At 42.1% G+C, this 16,084-nt stretch overlaps 1 protein-coding gene across 6 annotated transcripts in view; it reads left to right on the forward strand.

The window, feature by feature from the left end:
• PTPRM (protein tyrosine phosphatase receptor type M) overlaps positions 1 to 16,084 on the forward strand; it is a 546,095-nt gene that overhangs the window by 483,647 nt on the left and 46,364 nt on the right. For all 6 annotated transcript variants that reach the window (XM_056854227.1, XM_056854228.1, XM_056854229.1 and 3 more), the window contains 2 exons: positions 6,722 to 6,798; positions 10,641 to 10,677. In XM_056854227.1, the coding sequence (XP_056710205.1) occupies positions 6,722 to 6,798; positions 10,641 to 10,677 (114 nt within the window). The remainder of the gene's footprint in view (positions 1 to 6,721; positions 6,799 to 10,640; positions 10,678 to 16,084) is intronic.

The following is a 16,084-nucleotide window of genomic DNA, read 5'->3' on the forward strand; positions in this document are numbered from 1 at the left end:
CCAAGGAATAGCAGGGTTGTGACATGGAGTCAGGCAATGGGAAACCACCTCTGAACATCTCTCGCTCTGAAACCCCCACAAGGGGCTGCTATAAGTCAGATAGGACCTGACAGCAAATAAAGGATGCAAAATTCCATAGTAGGATCCTAGTTTCAGCAAACTGTGCATAGTAGAATAGACCACAGTCCCTAATAATTTTTACAAGTAACTTTGTGAATCATCAGGTATAGTCCAACCCTATGGCCAGTGTAGAAAAGCCCTCTTGAATAATTCAGTTTTCCATAGTTTGTGGAAAGCCAGGAGAGTGGGAGCCATCCTGACCTCCTCAGGGAGGCTGTTCCATAAGGTGGGGGGCACAAAGGAGAACGCAGTTGTTGATTTTGCCCATTTTCATCTGTCCATTGGCACCTGCAGAAAACCCTGCTCCGGTGAGTGAAGCTGTCACGGCAGAACATGGGGGAGGGACGGTCTTGCAGATATGAGGGTCCAAGGCCACAAAGGGCTTTGTATTTCCTGGGTAATAAAGTTGAGAGAGCGGTGGTGGAACAGCTTTAGGCTTTCCTGGAGGACACATCGGCTTTGGCTTCTGCTGTGGTCATGGGACTGAGATGGCCCTGGTCGCCCTCGCAGACTATCTCTGTCGGCAGCTGGACCGTGGTGGGTCAGCACAGCTGAGTTTATTAAATCTTACAGCAGCATTCAACATGGTTGATCTGTTAGACCACCCCCTCGCCGGCATCGGAATTTGGGGGACAGCCCTTCAATGGCTACGCTCCTTTCTCTGTGGTTGGGGACAGAGGGGAGCTCTTGGGGGGAAGGTATTGCCACAATACCCCTTGGTGTGTATGATCCCTCAGAGATCCTCTCCCCCATGTTATTTAACATCTATATGCACCCCCTCACCCAGCTGGTGCAGACTTTCAGGCTGAGTTGGCATCAGTATGCTGAAGACCCCCAGCTATATCTGCTGAAGGACGGCCAACAGGACACCACTCAGGACATACTGGCTGGGTGTTTGGACACCGTGATGAAATTGCTGAAACAGAGCTAACTGAAACTGAATCCATCGAAGACGGAGTTCCTGTGGCTGGGCCGGGGTGGGACGGAGGCGGTTCACTTCCTAAATCAGGCCATACCATGCCACCTTCTCTCCAAAAGGTCCTTATTAACAGGAAGACGTCATTAAGATCTTTTATCTCTTAGCTAGAAGAGATTTAAGGGTAGTATTTATATAGATTAGTCATGGCTAGAACTTATCAAGACGGTAATAACGGATTTTGAAATTTACATTTTAACTGTCACTGAAACATATAATAGAAGGAATAAAATCAGGGCATATGTGAACAGGCTATTTGTTGGGAAGGAGTAAACACATCTCAGAAGACAGGAGAGGGAAGGATTCTACTCATGAAAGCTCTTTAAATTAGCATTTTTATTGACACGGCTATTATAATGAACAGAGAAGGAATATGATAGCCATCCTTCTAAGCATGGGTGTGCTTTAGTCTAAAGAAATATAAACTTAATAGCTAAAGTATAGCATATTATTACAAAAAGAGCAGTTAACCCCACTTGTCTGAGTAACAGGGCCTGTTTCTTTGAAATGAGAGGAAGCACCAGAGGCATATGGTGTCATTTTAGTATCTTTTTTATTAATAAATATACAAATGGAGCATATTGAAAGCAAGTGACCTATAAAGAAGGCAACACAACCACTAATCCTGCGTCAGATCCCCATAGAACAACAGCACTGACTCTCCACAGCTCTCCTACAGCTGCTGCTTGTTTGCTAAACTTTCAGTTGTCTTCCTCTGGCCAAATTCAAATTACAACAGACTGTTTCTCAGCCTTTATCACTCTCTGACTGTAACATTCTAAAACCTAAAGAGAGATATTGAGCCATAAAAGACCAATATTCTTTTTTTTTCCTGCCGCCATGTGCCATGTTACGCAAAACTTAGAGTGAAAGCCCCATTCACAAACGTGGCATTTTAATAACTGCGTGCCACAGTTTGTTACTGTCAAAATGGCTTTGGTCCACCTAAACAGAGATAAAATATTTAATATCAGTTTAATTCCCTTTTTGTCACCACATGTAAATTAGCAGTAGAATGTAAAGCCAACGTAGAGCAGCAGAAAACCCCTTTTCATTTACTCACCTCCTACAATCTGTAACTAAATAGACAACCTCCATTTTTCCATAAGCATTGAGAAATAAGAAATAAGAAGCTTTCATAGCATCAAGCATAGGGCTATTTTGGTCATCCACTGTAGCTATCCAAATTGACAAAGTAGTAAAGTAGTAGTTAAAAAAAAAATTAGGAAATGAACGTGGTTTCCTCTGGGAAGCAACTGGGTAAATATAAAGAGACCACACTACTATCGTAATGCATTTTTATGCTCGTGTGCTTGCTTTGGTGAAAAAGGTGTTTACATATTTTAATTCCTGTTTGTATTACAGAGCCAGGACAGCTAAGAAAGTTAACTAGCTTTTTGCAGGGTTGCTTACTAAATAACCAAAGCCATATAGAGCAGGAGATGGTACAAAATATCAGCATTTTTCCAGCAGAATCCACTTACAGAAGAGCACAAGGTAGAAAGAAAACAGCTTGCAGTCTTGGAGCTAAGCTGTGCAAACCTCCTACATTCCAGTGGGACTAGAGCTGAACATGTTTTGTAGATTGAGCTGTCAGCACAAACAGGATTTTCAGAGATGGTATTACTCATAATCTAAGAGCAACAAGGAAGAAACTTCAAAAAGAGCGAAAGAGATGGAATGCCATGATTATATCTTGATACTTCTAGGTATCATATCAATAATATGCATGGATAATATGTAGAATACAAAATTCATCTCTCAAATAGTTTTACACGATATATCTGAAGGCGACCATCCAGAATGCATTTTGAGAGGGGTGTGTGAAAATATACACATAAACTATGTTCCGAAATATATTTGAGATAAACTGCCCTGGCATTCATAGAGGCAATCGGGGCCAGCCCAAGAGCTTTTCATGCCCTAGGCACGCTGGCTACAGTCTCTCCCCCCAACCCCCAACAGCTGGTCAAGTAGTTCAGGGCTCACTTGTCTGCTGATGCCCATGCAGAAGGGAAAATGGGAGCAGAATTGCATCAGAACCGGCAGTGAATCCCTCAAAGCTCTATGGTAAAGGCCATAGAGATTTAAGGGGTTCCAAGACCATTGTCCATCTCTTGCAGCTTTGGAAACAATCCCCCACCTTCTCCTGCTACACCGGCATCAGCAGGCAAGTGATCCCGAACTGCTGGCCAGCCAGCTGGGTAGGGTGGCAGCGCTGGGGCTAGGAGTGCCATAGGATCACCTGCTTTAGGTGTCCCTGGCACCCTAGGGGGCAGTACTGTCCGATATAAAATTACCCCAAAGCCCCTTGGCTCCATATCCCAGGGCTAATTGGGCCCTAGGGAAGGACTTGTGGGTTCTCGATCCAGCAGTGAATGGACAGAGAGTCCCTGGCAAGGATCCTTTAAATGAAATGAAGCTGTATTGAAAACAGTATGCATCCTAAGCTAATCTTGTTCACACTTCTTTTTCACCCAAAGTTGGCTAAGCCTGTTAGTTTTAGGTAAGGACTGCCTGAGCAGGAGAGCTCCATTGATAATGAAAAGTAGAACTCTTCCTGGCCCATCTCTGGCTCCCTCCATTTTAGGGCTGGTGATGGCACAATGGATCCTTGATCTTCAGATGGATCCTTGATCTTCGGACTAGATGTTACTTTGCTGTACACATGCACACATTTCCCACACACATTTGCAAGCCTTCTCAGTCCCTAAATATGGCTAAGGAAATTCCAGGCTAAAGTGGCTGAGTACACAAAATAGTTGAGGGACAGTTACCGTTTGCAAAATTAGCTGATTTCTTGGTCCCGCGGATTTATGAGCAGATATATGCGCATTTAATGAAGCATTTCATAGAGCATAATCTATTAGCAACCAGTATTCAATATGGAATCTATATTTCAGATCTGACAGTATGCCCAAATACTGCCATCTGTCAGAATGAATACTTACTCAAAAGGTAGTGTGGAATAAAGTGGAAAGAGAGATTTTTTGACTAGTTACTAGAGTCTATTCCATTACTCAACCTCTGACTGCAACTAACTACAGAGTAAATTAAGTATAAGCAGTTAGACAGTGTATTGCAGGGATGGGGAACCTCAGGCCCGGGGACCTTATGCGGCCCCCGAGAACATTTTTTGTGGCCCTCGGGAGCTCCGGGGGCCCGCCGCGGAGAAGCGGCACAGGACGGCCCTCTCTGAGGGTGTTCCTGGGGCCACGGCTTGCAGGGGCGCTGCAGCGCCCTTTGGACCTCCTCTCGCCGACTGACAGCTGTTAGTCGGCAAAAGGAGGGGAAGGGACACTTCCCCCAAGGCTGCCCCCTATAGCCTCAGCATGCAGGAACGCCGGGGCACACTGTAAGCCCCTCTTGCTGCCTGTTGGCTGTTGAGCAGTGAGAGGGAGTGGGGGGAAAGAGGCCTGCGGCTCCCGGTGGCAGAGCATGCACGCAGGAGCCAATCGGGCTTTGGGGGGCCTTTTGTGGATTCTTTCCTTTTTTCTTTCTTTTATCCCTTAGAAGCTCCTTGATCAATTGATCTTGAGCAGCATTTTTGTGGATTCTGGGGGTGGGAGGGCATGGAGCCTGGGGCCAGATTGCGTGGGGCTGGCTGGTATGTGGGGGGGGGCTTTTCTCTCTCCCTCTCTTTCTTTGTCTGTCTCCCTCCATCCTTTTCTTTCTCCCCCTCTTTCCATTTCTTTCTCCCTCTCTCCCTTTTCCTCTTTCTCTGTTTTCCTCCCTTCCTCCCTTGCTGATCGACTGTGGGCTGCGCCCCCCTGGCACCTTGTTTGCTCGGACCCACCGCTGGCTGCCCTCCCGCCTGGGAGGGGGGAGGAACGGAGGAGCCCCCCAGGCCTTCTCTGCATGGCCTCCCCTGGGGTTGCCAACCTCCAGGGGGTGGCCGGAGACCTGGCAACCCTAGCCTCCCCCCCCCCACCGGGAGATCTACACCTGGTATGGTCCCTGAATGATGTTATAAATGTGCAAATGGCCCTGGCAGGAAAAAGGTTCCCCACCCCTGGTGTATTGGCTTCAATGGACTTAGAAGGATATAACTCTGCTTAGGATACCACTTTAATAATACACTAGTTCACATTTTTCCAGTGTTCCATTTTTTAAAATCTTTGCTGTAGAATGTTCCTAATTTTCTATGAATTCTGGTAGGCGCTGTCCAAGAAACATTTTGTGTGTGTGTGTGTGTTCACTATTCCTGATCTATTCATATTTGAAAATATAGTGGATATCAGTAGTTTTTATAGTCTAAACTGCAATCCGCCCACCAGCATCTGACTCACGCTCTTACTCCCAAGCAACTGATTTTTTTCCTGTCAGTATTGAACTAGCCCTAAACTGTATTAACTGAAAGCAATTTAAATGCTTTCACGTTCTGTAGGAAAGTGATTTAAAAACTGCTGCCCATGGGCCAACACTGCTCTGCAGGGTGTTTTCGGGTCGCCCAAAAGACCATGACGAAAATAATGGAGGTAAATGAAGACCTTTCCCAAAGCTAACAGTGGTGGATATCAAATTAAAACTCAATTCCTTCTGTGCTGAATGCGTAGAGGGGAACATGTTGCTAGATCCAGGGATGCATTTCTAAATTAACGAGTGCTCAGCATCAGATATTTGTCAGTCCAAGACACTGATTCTTATATGGTTGGCTTTGTGTGGATAGCTGCTTGGAAAATTCTGTACAGCTGGTGTGGTGTATAAAATCTCCCCTTACATAGGTGATACACATGGTGAGTGGGCCGACCTTAAAAGCATCCTTTCACAGAGATGCTTTTAATATAAAAACCTGGCCTCTGTACAAGTGTTTTGGCATCTCAGTAACAGATCAGAGGGAGTTGCCTTTCAAGTAGCTTCGCACATGGCATCCGCAACACAAGGAAATGTGTGGTTCACAAAGTACAAGCAAACAAGACTGATCTGCGCTATAGCAAGATGTGAGAGGCTTTGGAGAACCAGTGTTGTGTAGTGGTTGGAGTGTCAGACTAGGATCTGGGCAACCCTGGTGTGAATCCCCACTCTGCAATGGAAGCTCGTTGAACCAGTCACACGATCTCAACCTAACTTACTTCACATGGTTGATGTGAGGACAAAATGAAGAATGTGGAAAGGATGTAAGCCTGCTTGGGTTTCCCACTGGGCGAAAAGGAAGAATATAAATGAAGTAAATAAATATGAAGTAATATGAAGTAAATATGAAGTAAATAAATATGAATAAAAATCTAGAAAGAAAAGATTAATGTAGCAAAATCATATCAGTCCAAAATCATTATTAATCTGGTGATTCATTCTAAGCTCAGTATAAAAGACCATACACATTCTTGGATGCAAGCTTTCCCCCCAGATTTTATTCTGTTTCTAAGGAATAACACCACCTACAAATTCATAGGACACCTTATTCCTCAACAAACAAGTAAATATTCCTGAAGCTTTTGCTTATTTCTGTTTTAAAAAGAAGTATTTTAAATTAATCATAATATTGTAATGCCATAGTGTATCTTGTGGGAGGAGGGTGTCATCTAGAATTCCCTCACATACATGACAATTTCATGTAAACTCTCATTTTGTGTGTAGAGAAAGGAATACAAATTATATGATGCATTTTTATATGTTCTGTTTCAGATGATCATTCTCGAGTTAGGCTACAGACCATTGAAGGGGACGCAAACTCTGACTACATCAATGGAAATTATGTTGATGTATGTATATTCATCTAGACCACAAATCTAACAGAATTAGTCAAAGAAAATCATTATTTGTTTATCGACTATTTAATGTAGATGTTGTATGCAATGAGAATGCCAGCTGCTAAATTTCTTGAAAAACCACAAATGATCCCATATGTATGCTAAAATTGACATTAGAACTACTGAAGGTTTGTTAATAAGAAAATTATATCAGCCATTTCCTAAAATTGCCACGTTCTGGAGTGGAGCCTTGCCAGTAATTTTATCTGGCTACTTTTCCTCCTGGAGCTTATGTAAACAAAAGAAATGTTATTTCCAGTATCTGTCAACAACTTGGCATAATTCCACATTTAAAAGAGAGTAGTTTGCATATTAATGTGACAAAACTCTGTAATTCCTAATACAGTGACTCGCAGTCTCTTGTCATCTCTGCACTTTTAAGGCAGCCTTCAAAGTATAGTCTGCATCTGTTAACCAGTACTTTTAACGCAAGCAAGACATTTCATTAAATATGTACACTGTTTAATTATTGAAGGCTGCTTCTGTGTTCAGCCTGCATCATGTTAACTTAATGTTTTACATTAGAATAAATTCTTTAAGAGACAGCATTTTGGGGGACATAGAAAGAATGGAATCAAAAGTAGAACTGAAAATCAAGGTAAAGTCAATGCCATTTTAGACCTGGGTGTGCCAATAAACTTCAACAAGGTTATGTTCATACACAACATTCATGCTAATGACTAAAAAAAACAGCTTATTCATCTTAACAATGTTATCAGCGTTGTTTTCCTCTTCATTAATGACACCATGTGATGATGCTGTCATCAGTTGGGTCTGATAAAAGAGAATTAGATCTTTTCTTAGTTAATTTAAAAAATGGAGTTGAAACGAGCAAATTATCTCTTTTCTTATTTACCAGTCCTAACATTAAGGATTATGTGCCTCAGCTTGCTTTCAACTTAGTACATGTAAATGATGGTTAGCAGTTGGGGCGGGGGAGTGGGATAGAAGTAAAAATATATAAATAAATAGGCTAAGTGCAGAATTGTAGGGGGGGGAGGCAAATGGCCTTAGGAGCGGCCCGACCCCTGCACCAGCATTAGTGCCACTTGCACCACCTAAATGACCACTAACACTGGTGCAGGACCACTTACACCAATTCTGGGGAGCCGCATGGCAGCGTTTTTCCAGCACAAGATCTCACGCTGGTGGCAAAGGGGGCATTCCTGGGGGCGAGGCTGACTTAAGTCAGCTCCCTGAGCCCTTTCACCCTGGGAAAGTCCCCTTTTGCCGGCGCAAACCTGTGCCTGCAAAAAATGGTGGTGCAGCCCCATGAAAAGGCATGGAGAAGTTTCACAGGGTTTTGGGGGAAAGTACATTTTTGCTGTGCTGGGCCAACAAGCCGCTCAGGAGGCGGAATAGCTGCGCCATCCCCAGGCCTGCTGCAAATACCCCCCTTAGGATTGTGCTGCCCGACTCCTAAGGCTAGCATGTCAGTGCTTTGAATGCGGCATACTAAAAGCAAATTATAATATTACAGCAGAGTTGCAGTATCAGGGTTGCAATTAGATGTAAGAATACTGTCTCTACTTTGGTCCTCCTGAAACAAGCTAATTGAACATGGACACGTTTAGACATCTCTAGGGGGCAATAGTCACAAGGTTATAAAACGTGACTACTAATAATAGAAGGATTTTCAGACACATAGAAAAGTCAGTTGACTTTCCAGTAAAAATTTCCAACACCTCTCAAACTCATGAACTCATTCATGTTCAGAAAGCAAATTCTGAAATATATAAATGGTGCATTTATGGAAGAGCAAAGTCAATTATCTATATATTTAATTCTGTACATAGCCTCAGAGTGCAGATCAGGTACAGTTAAGGGTGATCTTTTTTCTAAACCTGGGGTGGGGGGTAGAATTACCAAAACAAAATGAAAAACGAGGGGTTAAATATACCCTCACAGAGAAATGATATCTATACAAGTACAGAAATAGCTACTTTAAATTCTTTCTTGATTTGGTTGATGGCATAGATTCACCATTGAATAATACATATGGAATTAATGTGGATGCATTAGTGCATATGTTCAAGCCTTGCTCAAGGTCCCCTAATAACAGCAATGGCGAAATAGGGAAGATATGAGGCAGCTAACAAACAATATGATAGGGCTAAGATCACAAAAATTAGAAACAATGCAGAAAAGTATCAGACATATGTCATAGACCGTACAAAAATGAAATTAGAACATTAGAGAACAGTGCAGTTAGAGCAAGATAATACATACAATAGAATATACTACCATCCTGTTCCCTTTATAAAAGTGCCGTTCATTGCATTTTAATACAGTCTTGTTCCCTTTATAGAGCCAGCATGGTGTAGTGATTAACAGCGGTGGTTTGGAGTGGTGGACTCTGATCTGGAGAATCAGGTTTGATTCTCCACTCCTCCACATGAGCGGTGGAGGCTAATCTGGTGAACTGGATTTGTTTCCCCACTCCTATGCATGAAGCCAGCTAAGCAACCTTGGGCAAGTCACTCTTTCTCAGCCTCACCTACCTCACAGGGTGTCTGTTGTGGGGAGGAGAAGGGAAAGTGATTGTAAGCCGGTTTGAGTCTCCCTTAAGTGGTAGAGGAAGTCAGCATATAAAAAACAACTTTTCTTCTTCTTCTTCTTATAGAAATGCCCTCTTGAACAATTTTTTTTACATAGTTTGCAAAATGACAGAAGTGTGGGGGCCTTCCTGACTTCTTCAGGCAGGCCATTCCATACAGTGGGAACCATAACAGTCAAAGCATGTGTCCAAGCAGCTGTCGATCTTACCCCTTTACAGGGTGGCCCCTACAGAAGGCTTTGTTCAGTTGAGCGACCCTGGCAGAACATAACAGGAGAGGTGGTCCTGCAGATATGAGGGTCCAAGGCCATGAAGGATTTTGTTGGTAATAACCAGTACCTTGAATTGAACCCAATAACTGATAGGTAACCAGTGGAGTAGCTGTAGAGTGGGTGTAATATGTCTACTCTGCCTAGCTCCCAACAGTAACCAAACTGCAGCAGTCTGCACCAGCTGCAGTACCCGAGTAGACTTAAATAGCAGATAAATATAGAGCTCATTACAATAGTCTACTCTCAAGGTCACAGTGGCATGGATCCATGTGGCCAGGTTGGCTGAGTCAAGGTAGAGAACCATCTTCAGGGCTAAATGAAGATGGAAGAAAGCATTTTTTGCAGATGCATTAACTTCCTTCTCCAGCAATAATGCTTGGTCCAGTGTAACTGGTAGGCTTTTAACTGAATCAGCAAGGCTTCAGCCCATCAAATGAGGGAAGCACAGTATCCTTCAAAATCTCAATCTTCCCACTAAGAATTACCTTCATCTTGAAAAGAAGCAGCAGACTCATGTAGAATACAACATCTGCATGCTTTGCTCAGTTATGTACAGTATAGAAACAGTCAACTTCTCTGACCTATCCTGAATTGGATCTGGTTTAGCTAAGTGTCTAAGAGAATGAGCCATGTTCCCCAATTCAAATCTCATTTGTGCCAAATTTTAATTTTACTATTCTCTATCGGCCATAGCCTCTCATCGAAAATCCTGGGTAATATACTAGCCCACCAAAGAGGCTAATGTGAGGATTACAGCAACAAGCGTGTGAAGTACTTGGAACCTGAGGGTGCTGTAAAAATGCTAAACGTGTTCTCATGCTGAAACAGCCAGACCTTCGACCTTAATATTTTTAATTAATGTAACATTCAATAATAAATGCATTTATGTGTGTGACTTTAATTTCCTACTTGTGATAGATTGTTACAGTCTGATGCAAAATACTTTTTTTACAAATTTATTTCAGGGTTATCACAGACCAAACCACTATATTGCTACACAAGGTAAGCTAATCTCACATCAGAATTTCCAAGCGTATATGTATATTCATCTGTTCACCTTCTGATCTCACACAGAAGCTAAGAGACTGAATATCAATCTTGACTAACAACTCTACATTACAAGACGTGGTTTTTTTAAGGTGAACCATACTAATGCTGTGGCCGACACTTCTCATGTCTAATGGTGTACCTGAAATTTGACACAGTATAGAGGTCAATTTTTTTGGTAAGCACACTACTAGTATTCAGTTTTCACATACATTAGGTCCAAACTAGATGTGAACCTAATGCTCACATGTGCATCTGACATGTTTCTTTTCACATGTCCATCTCATTAACATATAAAGAAGGAATGAGGTTAAGAGAAGAGTGCTGAATTCTCCCTTTCACGTATCTTATCTGCCCTCAGTCCAATTTCTCCAACCACTTTTCTCTGTTCCCAGTTCACTTGCAATGTTTGTTGTAGCAACCAGTTGTGGGCACAGAGAGAGAATAATTTAACAGCGAGCATAATCTCAATACGAGTTTACACAATCAAATAATCACAATGATTTCTCTTATTAATAAAGTTGTCCAGGTAGTAGAACCTTGAGTGACAGGAAGGTTTTTTGGGGGGAAAAACAACAATTGAGAATTCTACAAGTAGCAGTTGATAGACTGTTAAAGAAACTGACAATTGATACTGATTGTTGAAGCTGACAGTTGAGGCTGGCAGCTGGAGTGAGAGGAACACATTCGTTTAGGATCAAGAAGGATCGTGTGTGAAGGGACTGATTTCAGTATCCTTCCCTAAGGGAAATACCTCTTAAATAAATAGAAAGATCCGTAACCAGTTTTAAGGAAGAAAACTGGGGAAATTCTGTGTTTGTTCCTAACTCCTGCAACTTACAAACTATTATTTCAAGAAGCTTATGTTTATTCAACTAAGCAGTGACTGAGTACTATCTCAGTACATATCAAAGTATCAACACCTGTCAGTGAAATACATCAGATACATCCTAATTACAAAATATTTATTGTTGGTAAATAGCTCAAGTTTCCTCATTCCTTTGTATTGTTACCAGACAAATTTATTTTCTGAAACTTCCTTGCTAACCTGACTTTTCCATTTCTCCTAAAAGAGAAAAATACAGCTACTTTGAGTTTTTATTTCAATAAGCATCTCTTCTTGTGCCATATATTCTGACTTTTATAAAGAAAGAGTTTTCTTTGGCATATCCCCCAACCATTATAGGCAGTTCATTACTTTCTGTAATCTTTTCTTTTTTAAATATAGTGATCTGATTTCCCGCAGGTGGGAGGGCAGCCAGCGGTGGGCCCCAAGCAAGCGTGGCACCAGGGGGGCGCAGCCTGCAGCCGATCCTCAGGGAAGGAAGGGAGGAAGGAAGGAAAACAGAAATGGAGGGGGAGAAAAGGACGGAAGGAGACAGACAAAGAAAGAGACTAGGGAGAGAGGGGGAGAAAGGAGAAAGAGTGACAGAAAAAGAGGAAGAGAGAAAAGTCTTCCCCCCACACACCTGCACATGCTGGCCCCACGCAACCAGACTCCAGGCTCCCCACCTCCCCAAACACACACACACGGCAGCACACGCAGCCCCACGCGACCAGGCCCCAGCCTCCACGCCCTCCCACCCCTCCACCCCGAGTCCACAAAAGGCCCTCCAAGCCCAACCGGCTCCCGCGCACATGTTCTGCCGCCGGGAGCCACCGGCCTCTCCCCCCCTCACCGCTTGACAGGCGGCGAGAGGGGCTTACAGTGTGCTGAACGCCGTGACTGTAGGGGGCAGCCTTGGGGGAAGCGTCCCTCCCCATCCTCTTGCCGACCAACAGTCTGTAGCTGGGCCCTGGAGCTCCCAAGGGCCACTGAAAATGTCCTCGGGGGCCGCATACAGCCCCTGGGCCGGATGTTCCCCATCCCTGCTCTAAGGCTATTCATATTCTTTTGGAAAGCAAAACTTCTTTAAAAACTGTGAATGTATGGTCTAAACATACAAACTGAACTTTTAAGATCTTTCTTGTAAAATATTCTGCCATCTTTCTTTCATCAGCCTTTCATTATCCAGTTCCTTCCCCTCTTTGTGTTCGTGTGTGTTGCACTATACTCCACAGGCCGGAAAAAACATTCCGGAATTTAGTTCCAAATCCCTGTGGAGTGGGTCAGATTAGTATTTAATTGTCCTACTGCTCTTTTTCAGCTCCATGCAACATATCAAGTGCTAATGAGCAAATGTAATTGGATGCTGTTAAATAGCAGCAAGTATAACTGGTTTGCAGTAGGCTACCAATCTGGATTTTAACAAAGCTGAAGGTTTGCATAATCATTTATTTTTTACTGTTTTCGTATACGCCAAGTGAACTAGACTTAGTTTTACAAGGCTTGACTTGCAAATGAGCCAGCCTTTTGCCTCTTCCTATTCAGGTTGATTAGGGCACCAGTATAAGAGGAACGAAAAGCATTTTACCTAATTCTACATCAAGAGACCATGTAACTATATTTTAAGTGCAATAAATTCAAAACCTGCAATTTGGGTTAGAAAATTAGACTCTATTTTTCTTCTATACAGTCGCTATAATAGGCTGAAATTGCCACTAATGAAGGCTTTTGGCGATCTGCAGTAATTGGCACTGCCAGAGGATGCACCTGGTTCTTCCTTGTAGGAAAACTCTTTGGTGTTGTCTCAGTGCAAGAAATCACGTAGAAAGAGGAGGCGGGCATAATTTCAAAATGGCTGTTTGGCATTCTGCAATTGATAATAGTTATTTAAAATCCATTTACAGCAAAAAAAAATTGTGAGACTGTACAACTGTCTAATTCGTTAGTGGTTATTTTTATTCCATGCTGAGGGTAGTCAGTGAACAGTGTCAGGCTGTTATAAGAGAATGGTGGAAGAATGGGTTTTTGAGTAGCGTATATAAGTGTCTGCTGGACATCTTAATGCTCACGTGGCCTGCCAGGAATTATTCAGAATTCATCTTTTGTGACTGTATCTAAATGGTTTCGCTGATGTATTCTGTTCCATGCACAAATGAATTGCTTTTAAAGGTTTCAATATTTATTATTAGTAAGTCACCAGTTCAGAGTTCATTCATTTCTACTTGTTGATAAGGCTTGTATGAATTTATGCTCAGATCTTGCTCACCATATTAACTTATTTGCCTGCACCCCTCACCTGTCCAATAAAGCAGTTGAACAATAGAATTAAGTAACGCATGCACATAATAAAAAGGAATCATATAGTTATGCATGGGAACAGCAATTACATTTGAAGTGTTCATGGTACAACTTACTTATTATGGTTTAAATATATTAGGCTTAATAAAATATTTTAATTGCTCATTTTAAAGCAGCTTCTGAAACTAGCATTTTCATCCCTTCAGATTGCCTTCAGCTTTTTAAAATAAAGAAACCATTTACTGTTTTACACTTCATAGTACAAATACAATTTTCTTCCTCGATACCAGAAACTTGCCATGTTACAGTCATGGGAAAATCTTCTCATGGCACTCATAAGCCCCTGAAGACAAGTATTTACAATGCAGGTGTTTGCACAGCTTTAATGGTGGCAGCACAAATGTGCCACCATAATAACCTCTTTCATATCCACTTCTCTACCTATTAGCACATGTGTTACAAAGGATTACAATAAGGGCTTTCAAAATACAAATATAGATTTCCAGTCAAAAGTTCTCCTTCACATATATAAAGCAAAATATTGTTTGGAATTGTTCACTTCAAGTTGCTCGACATCCTCATATTACAAATAAAGAACACTTTGTTGCTCTGGTTCTGGCCTTCAAATGGAAATTGTGACGGCATATTAAGTTTGAAAAATAACAGTCTTCAGAGTTCCTGGCAGAACATATCACTTCACTACCCAGAATGTTTTTAAATGCTAATTATGTTTAGTATCAGTACTTATAAAAATTTACGATGCTCAGGTGCCATCTTGGAAGAGGCATTCTTCCTTATGTCTTGCACAGGAAGTAATACATCCTCTAAGAGGGTGACTATTGAGGTGTGGACTTACTTAATCTAAAAATAACAAATGCATGCTATTTTCTTCAAAGCCATTGTTTTATTCACATGCAATTTAATGCAGATATAATACATTGCTTAATCATTTGATCTATTAAAATTCACAAGTACTTCATATTTAGTTGAAAAAAATAAGCTTGAGAGAGAGGGAGAGTTTTAACAGCCCATTCCTGGGGGGGGGGGGGACAGTGGTAGCTGGGATGGCGCAGCTGAGACGGCTCCTCAGAGGCTTCCTGGCCACCGCAGAGGGGTAAAAAAGTCTTTTTCTGAGATAAAAATAGGAGAAGAGGTGTTTTCCCCCAAAGGGGAAAGCTGGCTTTCACCACCCAAAAAGTTGGTACAGAACCTCCGGCATCCTGGGAGGCGTTCCTGGGATGAAAGGGGTTTAAAAGCTGCCTAAAGGCAGCTCCGCCCCTTGAAATGTCTACCAGGATGCCAGCGCAGGGACTTGTGCGGGGAAAACGCCGATGGGGGCACCGTACCAGTGTCAGAGGGCTGCGCTGCCGTTGTGATCCAGATGGGCCAGCATAAGTGGCCCCAAGCTGGCATCTGTGCCAGTTTGCACAGTGCAAGTGGCAGAGACGCTGGCATAGGGATCACGCGACTCCCTAAGCTGATTCGCCCCCCAGCCTCTGGAATGGTCTGTAAAAATAACAAATTTAGATAGCCAATCCAGGGTTTTCCTACTACAATGCTATGTAAACTTTTAATTGAATCCTAGTTGTGAGTTAGGTTTCAATAGACTAATGGAAAACGTGAAAATGCTTCTTGTCCCTGCATTCCTGGGGTGGGGGAAAATTCACATAATTTTATAAATGTATTTTCTTTCCCTCCCTGAAAATAGTGTGAGTTTTAAAAAAAATGATAAAACTGATTCCATTAAATACCTGACTTTGTGATAACTTTTCTTATGATCTGTTCTTCCTTGTTAACTAAATTTTACCCATAAACCACTGCTAAAATTATAACATGGGTGATATCCAAATCTTACCTTGGTCACAAGGATAGAAGCTTATTGAATCATTTTGTTTATATACCTGGATTTCATTCCGTGTGCAATTGTTTATGGATTAAAGTTGTAAGAGATAATTTCTAAAGTTCCCAAATCTCATTCCTCTTATTCTGTACACACTTAGCCAAGCTACACAGTTAAAGTGGTTTGGTTCATTTGCTTGGCATTGCAGTTATAAGTCAGGAAGAACTTTATAAACCTGTGCAAAGCCTTTTGTGACCAGATTTCCAGATGAGTTGAATACTATATACAGTTAATTCCACTGCAATGCAAGAAGAATACATTGCCATTTAACATGGTTTTGTTACATTTAAAAAAAAATTGTAGGAAATGAGTCTTGCAAAAATTAACAGGGTGTGTTT

Source organism: Euleptes europaea, chromosome 8 (genome assembly GCF_029931775.1).
Source record: "Euleptes europaea isolate rEulEur1 chromosome 8, rEulEur1.hap1, whole genome shotgun sequence".
Classification (NCBI taxonomy): Eukaryota; Metazoa; Chordata; class Lepidosauria; order Squamata; family Sphaerodactylidae; genus Euleptes; species Euleptes europaea.